Below are 12074 nucleotides of genomic sequence, written 5' to 3' on the forward strand. Positions count from 1 at the left end.
AAAACATCTGAATAAAAATATTTAACAATTAAACACTTAAAATTAAAAATATAAGAGTAGATTCAAATATAAAACAGCTATTTCATAATATAAAAGCAGCAACAGAAATTTAAAAAGAGGAACTCTAGATACAAGTAAACTAGTAGGCAGAGATTTAATCAGTAGGTGGAAATTAACATTTTGTGAGGAAACAAAGAACCCACACTGTAATCTTAAGTACAGGGTGGCCAACCCGCAGCACAAGATGTGCCACTTTTTATGTAGAAAATCTTGAACATGTCACTCCACTTTAATGTCTTTTTTTTTTTTTAGTGATTATCAAGCTAGCTAAATAGAGCCTCCAAGTTCAAGAGCAGTATGTCTCCAAGTACCAGATGGTACGGAGCAAAAAACATGAGAATGCTGTTGCTTATTTGTGGCTTTCCAAAGACACCTGGCTGACTGCTGATGAGGCCAGAAAGACAGCTTGCATGGACCTTTAGTCTGGCCTTGTGGAACCCATTCCAAAGTCTATATAACATGTATTCACTCCCCTTCTGCACAGCCCAGCCCCCCTCTGCTTGCTCACTTTCTTGTTATCAAAGATGATAACTTAGCCAGGACCTCTTTGTGACTGATTTTCTCAAAGATAGTATCTCCACACAGCTGGGCCATCTGGCCTTTGCTGATCTCATTGGTCATCTCTGCGCTGTCCCGCTTGTCCCCTGCTGCCTTCCACAGCCCACCCCAAGACTTCTTGGGTAAGCAAGTGACATGCCTGTTAGTGAAATGCAGCTCTCTAGCATTTGCCCTATGGACTTTCTCTCCTATTCAAAATTCTTTTCTTACCTTACTGCCTGTTTTTCAGTCAAAGCAAGTCAAGCACAGTAGGTGTGGCCACCCTTAGTGTGCACACTGCAGCATTAGAAACTTGAAGGTTTGTTGTGTAAGAAGTAGCAAAGAAAGCAAGCAAACTGTAAACTGCAGTTTTCTTTCTTTGCCATTTTTTGTAATAATTCTTTGTTATCATTTAAAAGTTTTTCAAAAATATATGGCAACTTCATGCATGCCAATCAGAAAGAGTCAGTGTGCCACTAGTAGCATTTGTGCTGCAGGTTGGCCACCCTTGCTTTAGAACATTATTTTTTCCCACCTGGGGGTCAAATTCTAACCTGTAACTACTGCCACAATTTCCATTAGTTTCAAAGCTGAAGAAAACATCATGCATACTAAAATAATATTTATAAGGTTGAGACTACCACAATATCTGCCCCTTACAAGTAATAATAAAATATTCAGGTAAACCTGATCAACATACATTGCAATTATTTCATTTGCCTGGATAAATCTGAAGTGTTGTGATGATGGGAGGAGGGGCCACAGCTCAGCAGTACAGTACAAGGTTCATCCCTGTCCATACCAGTCAGGACTGAGAACCCTGAGGACTGAAACCCTAGAAAGCCAAAGCAAGCCACAGTGGACAATAATGGACTAATGGTCTGACTGAGTATAAGACAGTTTAATATGTTGGATGGGGACGCATTATTTATTAGCTGCTGCTATTACTTTACAACACCTTGCCATTTAGTATTTTAACAGAATATTATACACCCATTTTCCAGTTATACTTAATGCTGCTTTGAACTTCAGAGCTGTCTTCACCTGTCAGTGAATAAGATGATGTAATCATGAGAACACCTTTATGGTTAGATTTCAGTTGGGTCATGGCAATTGATGACATTTAGAAGGTGTTCCACATTCTGTGGTTTACTTTCAGACATAGGTTTCGTAACGTTTTGAAAGCGTCCTTCTTTGGAATAGCCTACAGAAAAAAAAAACAAAAATAAGTATTTTTTTGATTTTTACATTTCAGGCAACACACTCACGTATGCACTCAAGCACAATAATTTACCTCTCCTTCAGGTTCTCTAGGTACAGGTGGTTCTTCCATTGCAAATTGGTAAACCAGGTTCAAAGATGGAAACGGTAACACGTCATCCTCCTCCTCCTCCTCATAACGCCTACATTTTTGCTTCTTCTTCATAGGTGCCTGTGGTAGGCTTTGAGAATCAGTGGGTCTGTCTGGGGTCTCCGGCTCATCGCAGCTCTCCATCTTGAACAGCTTGCGAACGTAGTTTTGAGAATCTGCGGGTCTGACCGGGGTCTCCCCCCCCCTCAGAAGGCAGCACCTTCTCCTTCTCTTCTTCGGGGCTCTCCATCTTGGTCAATTCCCTAGCAGGGGATTCGCACTCCAACTGGGGAGTCTCGGTCCCAGAAGTCGAAGCGGGTGAGCTTTTCAGAGGGGAGGCCATGGCTGCATCAGGCTGATCGGCTTTCTCCCTCCCCCCGAAAGCCAGGGCCTTAAAATACAGAGGACATGCCCAGGCCTGTTCCCATTCCCTATTGGTCCCTGCGGTGGTCCGAGAACTAAAAATTCCATTCCTATTGGTCAACAGTGATGGGACGAGCTGTTTGAGGGGGTCACATGAACCCCTTTCCAACACTTTATTGGGGGGCTCCTTTTCCCACCAAACCAAATGTTGGGGTGCTACAAAACCCTTCCCTAGTGGTCGAGGGGAATGGGAAAGTTGTTTGAGGGGTCACATGAACCCCTTTCCCACACTTCATTGGGGGGCTCCTTTTCCCGCCAAACCAAATGTCGGGGTGCTACAAAACCCCTCTCTAGTGGTCGAGGGGAACGGGAGAAGTTGTTTGAGGGGTCACATGAACCCCTTTCCCACACTTCATTGGGGGGCTCCTTTTCCCGCCAAACCAAACGTCGGGGTGCTACAAAACCCCTCTCTAGTGGTCGAGGGGAACAGGAGAAGTTGTTTGAGGGGTCACATTACCCCCTTTCCAACACTTTTTGGGGGGCTCCTTTTCCCACCAAACCAAATGTCGGGGTGCTACAAAACCCCTCTCTAGTGGTCGGCGGTAATGGGGAGAGTTGTTTGAGGGGTCACATGAACCCCTTTCCAACACTTTATTGGGGGGCTCCTTTTCCCACCAAACCAAATGTCGGGGTGCTACAAAACCCTTCCCTAGTGGTCGAGGGGAACGGGGAAAGTTGTTTGAGGGGTCACATGAACCCCTTTCCCACACTTTATTGGGGGGCTCCTTTTCCCACCAAACCAAATGTCGGGGTGCTACAAAACCCCTCTCTAGTGGTCGAGGGGAATGGGAAAGTTGTTTGAGGGGTCACATGAACCCCTTTCCCACACTTCATTGGGGGGCTCCTTTTCCCGCCAAACCAAATGTCGGGGTGCTACAAAACCCCTCCCTAGTGGTCGACGGTCTTGAGGAGAGTTGTTTGAGGGGTCACTTGAACCCCTTAGGGGGCGGGATTTCTGGTAAAAAGGGGCGGGACTTTCAGCTGTCAAAATAGTTTGACATAAGGTATGTACTTCCTACTACTCCCCTGCTTAGGCAGGAAATCCTCTTAGAGCATCTCCCACAGGTGCTTGTTGAGCCTCTGCTTGAATGTCTCTAGTGAGGGAGAGTCCACCACTTCTCTTGGCAATCTGTTCCACTGCAGAACCGCCCTCACCGTCAGGAATTTTTTCTTGATGTCTAATCAAATTCTCCTGTCTTGCAGTTTGTAACCACTGGTTCTAGTTCTACTTTCAGAGACAGCTGAGAATAAATTATTATCTTCTTCCATATGACAGCCCTTTAGGTATTAGAAGACAGCTAATATATCCCCTCTCAGCCTTCTCTTCTCCAGCTTGAACATGCCAAGTTCCCTCAACCTTTCCTTGTAGGGGCTTGTCCTCCAGTCCCTTGATCATCCTCGTCGCTCTCCTCTGAACCCACTCCAGTTTGGCTGCATCTTTCTTAGTGGGGTGCCCAGAATTGGACACAGAATTGGACACGTGACCTGCCTTTGTTTGAGATCACAAATTTAGGGGGATATTATTAAACCTGAGCTTGGATTTCAAACTCTAAGCAGCCAAGCACAATTAAGGCCACCTTTGCCCTATCATCACCTTTAAGATCAACTAAGAACATTTTGTTAACAACATTCTCTATGCGGCAAGCCAGAACCTCAGGTGTACATAAGAAGCATTCTGGGTGGCTTGTCTTTCCATTTCAAAATTCAGTGTCCCTGGAAACTCGACAAAACCTGAGCTTGCAAGTCTGAACAGACCGCTATTCGATATGAAACATTTCGGCAGAAATTGGCAATTGAACAGTGATAAGAGTTCTCCTGACCACTTGGAAAGATGATACAGATAAGGCACCCCAAATTGGTTTGGTCATCTGTAGGACCTCTCTGTGGCTTCCAGGTGTTTTTATTCAAATTAGGTTTTGGTGGCTGTAGGGGTTGGTTAGAATAATATTGTTACCTATATGAAACCTTGGGACAGAGCAAGCTATAAATTAAGTAATAAAGCACCAATTCTGAAGGTGCAATACCAACCCCAGTATTAGCATTTGCGATCAGTTTAGGTAATAAAGATAGCAAGTACAGAACAGCAATTTTCAACCTTTTTCTTCTCACAAGACGATGTCAGGGCAGGAACATTTTCAAGACACACCCTCAGTTTTTTGACAATTTACAAGGTTCACCACACTGCGGCTGGGGAGGGGCTCACACCCCCCAGTGGCCCAACCCTGCCTCAAAATGTGCAGCACACATGTAGACCATTTGTGGCACACCAATGTGCCGTGGCACAGTGGTTGAAAATCACTGATATGGAATCATAGAAAGTGAAAGTGATATCAAAGATCGTTTAAACCAACTTGCTGCACTAGATTTGAACCACTTCTGAGAGACGATATTCTAGACTCCTTTTTTCTCTGTATCGAAAGAATACTTCTTTGCAAGCAGGACATGAAGTCTTTCTTTCTGGGTTAACAATTGTTGTTACAACCTTTCAACTATTTAAAAACTATTATAGCTCCCTCTACAATGCTCATTCCTATGCAATGATCACTCAAGCTCACCAAGAACTCCCATGTTTAAAATAATATTATGGAAAGCGCTTATAAATGTTCATTTATTTGCAACTGATTGTGGGTCCAATTCTATCCAACTTTCCAGCACCAAGGCAGCCATAAAGCAGACCCAGCGCACACCCCACTGGTATGGCTGCATCAGCACTGGAAAGTTGGATAGGATTGGGCCCTTAATCTCCCTGGCCAGATGGTGAGCCTCCTTGTCTTCTCCTCATGAGTAGACATACATTCTTTCCACATTTAGACTGGCAAGAACACTCCTGTGTCTTAAAATTGCATTGTGGGAAGCATTCTGTCACCTCTCCTAGTATCTCAACCCCACAAGGGATAGCATCATAAATGAAATTCCTCGCCAATAGTCTATTACTATGGCTGGGCTTTCCTGTATCTCTTTTCATCACAGTCCCAAAACCAACTGTAAAATCTTCCAGCTGCATAGCAAGAATTACATCAGGCCAATTGAGTAATGCCCATCACTTTCAATGGGACTGTTAGTTGTGACTAATTGTTCCTTGGTTTCAATTAATCTTACTCCTGACTTCCTTTATCTGGATGAGGGATATGTTTCAATAGGTTTTGAAGAGGAGATTCAAATTAGTCCTCCTTTTTTGGACAGGGTGTTTGAAAATCAAGATTAGAAGTCAGAAAAAATGGATTGTTGTGATGACCAAAAGCTTTTGGGATCAAACTCCAATCATGGTTTTTAATACCATATTGAGTAGCTCTTTTAATGTTTCTGATGGGGGAAAGAGGTTCAACTATTCTGCCACATGCATAAAGGATCAACTCTTAATACAGGCTCAGAGGTCCTGCTCTCAGGGCTGTCTTTGATATCTGTTTGGCAGCTATGAGTGGTGAGTTTTCTGTGGTGGTGGCAGTGCTGGAATCCTTTTCCTAGGCAGATCTGACAGTCCCCCAGCAACATCCTTTTGATGGGCAGTCAAAATATGTATTTTCCACAGAGTACTTAGCAATGTATTGCTTTAACCAGTTGGAGGGGAACTGGCTTGTTGAATAGTTTTAGTGCTGCTGTTTTACTGTGCAAATGGTTCTTCCATTGTTTTTGTGTCCTTTGGCTTCACTGCTTTACACTGATTCGTTCGCCACTGTGGACTTTATAAAAAAAGCAGACTATACATTCTTGAAATCAAATCAAAGAGATAGCATGTACACAATGTGCATGTGCAGTGCATGCATTTCCCCCACTGCTATGACACCTAGTGTGCTTGGGGACCATAGGCAGCATATTTTGGACAAAATGCCACACTAAAGTGTGCCCCATTTTGGCTGTCCAAGGCTTCATTCAGTAAGACAGCTGTAAGCGTCATCCTTTGCATATAAAACACTACGTTGGCGCATTCTTTTCATTCATCCAAATGGGGAAGAGAACATAATGATGCATAGGTCTGGATGAACATGAATGCTGTATACAAGGGGGCACTTGGTGTGTATTCTTCTGGAGTCTCATTTTGTGAGAAAAGCTGCCACAGAACAGAATCATGCACAATAGAGCATACTTGCAACCAAACAGTGTGTGCATCCATCCCCTTCTTATAACTCAAAGAAAGCAAAGCCAACAAACCACAAATTTTTATTGCTGGTGAATTCAAACAGGCAACTTTAATCTACTGAGGAGGATACACATACAAGCAAATATTGAACTGAGGACTGTGTGCGTTTTATTATCAGTTTTGTACTCAAGTGCTTCCTTGGCTGCATGGTTTCTAGGCTATTGTTGTCAGCAGTGCAGCTGTCATTGCTTTTGAAGATTAAGCAATTCAGCTGTAAAGCAACCATCAGTAGTTTTCACTTGAATCAAAAGAAAGAGAAAATAAACACAAATGGAGGTAAAATAGGTACATCTCTGACTGCAAACAAGTTGCTGTTCTAAAAAGAAAAAATCATGAAATCTGCAGGGCCTGACAGATACAGTAACTTTCAGCAGGTGCAGAATAGTGCTAAAGAAAAGCCCACTGGTTATATAAGATATCCGGTAGATGCTACATGGGGGAAATGTGAGCCAATGAGACCCACTTCAGTTCCTGGTGTGCGAACTGGGAATAAAGTGCACTTCTGTGTGTAAATTTAGCCCCTTGAGAATATAGCTAAGCAGTATTAACAAGCATAAAAGTAAGCTTTAGGAAGTGCAGCACTGATCCACCATGGGAAAAGATAGCTCATCTGTAGATGTTCATAGGTTAAACACCAGAAGCCATTGTTTCAGTGTAACTAACTACTGTCCAGCCATGAAATAACTGTGCAATTTAGGATTAGATTAACCCAAGGAGTATGGGATTGCACTACTGGCCAGTGCAGGAGACAGATATCTTACAGATCTATGGAATCCTACTTATCTAGCAGCATTACCAATTTTACCATTTTTTAATCTCTTCTTTAGTGGTGTTATAATGCAAGATAAGAAGCTAGTGCCAGAATATAATGAAAAGCAATCAGAACTGAGTGTCCAAACTCATGAGGAGTTAGTAGACACTAGTTAAAGGAGGAGACAGTACTTATTCAGTTTGACAGTACAATTCATAAACTGGGGTTATCTGAAAATGTAGCTGTACCCCATTTCCTACTTGCATTATTCTCTCCGTCACAGTATACAGAAACAAAAACATGTAATGTTTGCAAAAAAAAAAAAGATCTTAATAAAAAGCCCCGCCCAATACCTTTCCAAGTTGGTCTTACTCTTTCGTGGTTCAGGACAACGGCTTAGAGAAGCGGGGTGCCAAGAGACTATTCTCACAGTACCCACAGAGTCCTACTATCAATTAGGAGGGCTTATGAGCATAATTCCATAAGCAATACATTTCCTCTCCATCTTATTTTCTATTCCAATTGACTAGAGTACATGCATCCATCATTATCTGTACCTTATTCGTTCCTGAAAATGGCCCTTAGAGCAAAAATCTGGATCAGTACAATTATTACAGTAATTTAAATGGCAAAAATTCTCACTTGTTCCATTCCAAGTTTACCCCAAAATCATCCTAAATCCTAATAGAAGAAGAGGGGTGATGGTGTTAGGTGGAGGTGGAATAATGAGAGCAGGAGACTGTGGTGGTGGTGACAGTGGCGAGGGAGACTGTTGATCGCTACCAGCCAATAGGAGATAAAAGGGAGCATAACATGAGAGCGTGTTTTGCGTAATGTATGCATCTTGAAAGCCAGTACAAAACTATGCCTGGATATGCACTACCTATCATGCCATGTGCCCCACACAGCCATGGTGCAATTTTTAATTGCGCTCTCAGCTCACACGGACCAGATGCCTCTTCCTGTAGTGTATAACCAAAATTTTTGGTATGGATAAAGATAGTATTCACAGTAGGTATAAGTGAAAATCCATATTGCATACATACGGATGGGGGGATGCATGTAGTTGTTGCACGGCTGACAATAAATCTGCTATGGATGATATCACATGGAAAATAATTTGACTCAGTCTTTCTTAAAATAGATGATTTGGGACAATAATCTCAGTGTGTTTTGATTTCACACAACACTGCTATACAGAAGACCTAACTAAGTGCCTAGTGCTGCCAATGGTCCTGCCCATCCATTGCCAGCAATGGACATCACGTCTCAAGGGAAATTGGGAAGAACAAAATTATCACACTTAGAAAATATGAGACAAGTTACAATGCAGAGTTACAATGCAGAACTCATTCGGGGTGGTAGGATGTCCTTTACCTGCAAGGGAGCTCAACAGAAAAGCAAATAGTTGTGTGAACTGAGTGGCCAGGTGAATCAAAACAGTAAGTGGTCAGTCATATAATGCAGTCACACCTTAAGCAAAACAGACGCAAAAAAAAGAGACCCTACAACCTAGAAACTCACAGCACAAGCCCAACTCATTGCTAGTGCAATTCATTCCATTCAGTGCAAATGATACCTGGAATTCTTCTGGTCCAGGTGGTCTAGTGACAGCATCCTCTCTTCTTAAGGCTATTTTATGTTTGCAACTTTAAGCAGCCCCAAAGACTCCAGAATTTAAAAATAAAGTCCTTTGGTGGCTGCCAGATCTCATGCATCTTTCTCATTACTATTTGTCAGAGTGCCTCTGAAAGGCATGCATCTGCTCTGGACATTCACACTGCCTCAAACCCATGCGCTCTAAAAGGGATCTGAAGTGCCTACAGCCCTTGCAGTGCTGTGCACAATCCATCTGGAAGAACAATCCTGTGATCCCTACCATGAGGCACCTTTTGCTGCTTGTTCAATAGCTTCATGAAGAGAGATTGCTTCACTAAATAATACTGCTGTTAGTACACTGGGAACACTCGGCAGAGCTTAGAGAAGATCAACTAGTACAGACAGAAATGAACATAGGAAATATACAGTTTGTCCTGCAGGATTCCAACTCTTTTTGAGTCCAAGTGTCACATGAAAACTTTAATACTAGGGGGCCAATGGTCCACACCGATAGCCATCAGTATCACTGGTGACAGAATATTTCCTGGGGAGGAAGGCAGAGAGGATCCTGGTAATGTGAGCAGTTACTTTGGGGGTTGCAAGAATCAGATCTGAAGCAGCCCTTCTGTTGAGTTCCATTACAAGGAGTAAGGACAGGAGACAGGGAAGACTTCAGCCATTTCTCTCCCACTTTTGGCTATTTGGCCAAAAATGCAGCTTGTACAATAAGGATAAAATTCATCCAGGTCAATGGGCCTTTATTTTTTTTAGAAATGAGAGTGGGAGAACACGCTCTCTTGTGAGCATCGGAATGGATGATTCAAAAAGTAATCTTTTAATAGAAATACAGCACGATGTCCAGCACCATAATAGCATACACAGTGGTGCAATAAAAAAGCCTTAGGAGAAGCACACAAGAGGGCAAATTCTACCTCCCCAGTAGACCACCACTGTTGGGCTATCTCAACAGCTGTTGATTTTTTCTTGACTCTGCAGCATCTCAGATCCCATGGGAGGTATTGGTTGCAAGCAAGCACCTGAATGTTGCCTAATGGAATAGAAGCCAATCACTAAGTTAACTGGGGCATCTGTGCCAATCTACTTTTTTTTTTACAAGGCTGACTAGCATTTCTCTTTTTTCCATATGCAGTAAAATACAGGTAATAAGACTGTTTTCATAGTAAGTTACAAGTCAGAAACTATCTAGCCAGCAGGTAGCTGACGGTGCTACTTGCAGTTTAAAAAAACCAAAGAAGTAAAATCCATAGAAAACCTACTGGATCCATTTTTTTCATGCATACCTCCAAACAGGAGGTTTGTTTATCATACAGGAAGCAGGAATTTAGTTTTTGAGGCCATCATCACAGGTCTCCAACAAAGGGGGCAGGTGAGTTCACAGTCAATGTGTAGCTCTAAGATACTATTCAATTAGTCTTCACATGGCCATTGGCCAAGGTTACGGCAGCAGTGGGAACACCGGGTTCGGCATTCTCATCAAACCGCAAACGCAGGGTGTTCCTGATGACCAGCTGTTCCATTATAATTGCTGCACAGAACCATGGAATGGCATATTCCAGGGTAATGAGGCCCATGAAGTTCAAGTCAAACTGTGAATAGTCCCAAGGACAAGCATTGAACTGGCGCAGAATGAAGCCAGTGGAGAACTCCCAAACATACGTCCACAGGGTATAAATGAGGCAGCGCACTATTATGTTACACTTGTCCTTCAAGTACAGATACATCTTTTCTACAATGAGGATGGAAGTGCCATAGATGAAAAGTGCCCATACGCTGGTGACACCTGGGAACTTCCAATTGAAGTTGACCACAAACTCCCAGGCGGCTGTGAACATCACCTCGCAGAAGTAGCCGTGAATGGCATAGAGGTACCAACGGGAGAAAGCAGTCAAGGGTTCTGCAGCTGCCATTCTTCTGCACAGTCCCCAGCAGGAACTCTGTAAGACAGGAAAAACATTAAAGCCTCAGTATAGTGTCATATGGTCTTGTCACATTAAGTTCACATATGTAAAATAATGATGTAACTGGTAAGGAAAGTAACATATATCCTTACACAGGTGTAAGCTCCTCAGAGTCACTGTTCAAGAACTAGAAAGGAACTAGGAAAGTCCTTTTCATCTCACTGCTAGAGCCCAAGAGAAAATCTATGGAAAGTATCAACCCCATTTTTCTTAACTGTTGAAAGATGCCCATGCTGGCTAGGATATGCTGACTTCTCGCTCTTCCTGAGGTTATTGTGCTCAGCTGTAATTTAGGGGATGAGAGCTCATGTCAGACCTGTTGCTCTGTATCTGTGGTTCAAATGAAAGGCATGCCCAGATGATCTCTTTGGGGAACCAAGGGAAAAACCTGATAAAGACTTGGAAAGTTGAAACATCTGTTTCCATGCCTAACAGCTAATAGTGCCAGTGTTGCACCAGATAAATCTGGGTGCAGAATTGTTTCTAGGTTTCACAAGAAGGCTTGTTTCTTCAGGCAGGTTTGTCCAGGAAGGTTAAATATAAACACCAAAAGCTTCCTTATACCAAGGCAAACTATTGGTCAGTATTGCATTATCTATAGTGGCTAGCACAGCTCTCCAGCAATTCAGACAAGGATCTTGCCCAGCCCTTCCAGGAGATGCCAGGAATTGAATCTGGGACATCTACATGCAAAATACAGGACTGAGCTATGGTCCCTTCCTAGTTAGAGGCTGCCATGGGGAAAAGTGGAGGGAGCAAAGTAACCACTAACCAAAGCTGGTCCATCCATAAGGTCAGCTTAAGTGGGCACTTTAGGTAGTAGATTGATGGGGCAGAAATGGGGGAATGAGGGAGCTGACCTCTGTCTTCCTACTAGCCTCCACTACTGCTCCCTCTCCTCCCACAACGTTGATTGGAAAAGGAAGAGATGGGCAGAGAGGACACAGATGTAGAGGAGAGTGCTGAGCTAGAACATCGGAAAGTGGGAGAAGCAGAGATTGGCACATCATTGGAAAAAGGGGCAGCACTTGGCATGCCACATCAGGTACCAGGTGCTTTGGGGCCAGCTCTGCCACCACCCCATGATAAACTGAATTAAAATGTTCATATGAACAAAGCCTATTACATGTCATTTCTTTCAGTTGTATATCAATATCCCTTCTAAGACAGAAGATCCATTCTTTATGTCTATGAACTAGACACAGGGGTCTCCAAACATTTTGGCCAGAGAACCGC

The 12074-nt window shown here is 43.1% G+C and overlaps 1 protein-coding gene across 3 annotated transcripts in view; it reads right to left on the reverse strand.

Annotated features, from left to right (window-relative positions):
* Positions 1–6544: 6544 nt before the first annotated feature.
* Positions 6545–12074, reverse strand: part of TMEM229B (transmembrane protein 229B) — a 60069-nt gene continuing 54539 nt past the window's right edge. For all 3 annotated transcript variants that reach the window (XM_066634335.1, XM_066634317.1, XM_066634326.1), the window contains one exon: positions 6545–10814. In XM_066634335.1, coding sequence (XP_066490432.1) covers positions 10284–10814 — 531 coding nt within the window. In that variant the 3' untranslated portion in view covers positions 6545–10283. The remainder of the gene's footprint in view (positions 10815–12074) is intronic.

Source organism: Tiliqua scincoides, chromosome 1 (assembly GCF_035046505.1).
Source record: "Tiliqua scincoides isolate rTilSci1 chromosome 1, rTilSci1.hap2, whole genome shotgun sequence".
NCBI lineage: Eukaryota > Metazoa > Chordata > Lepidosauria > Squamata > Scincidae > Tiliqua > Tiliqua scincoides.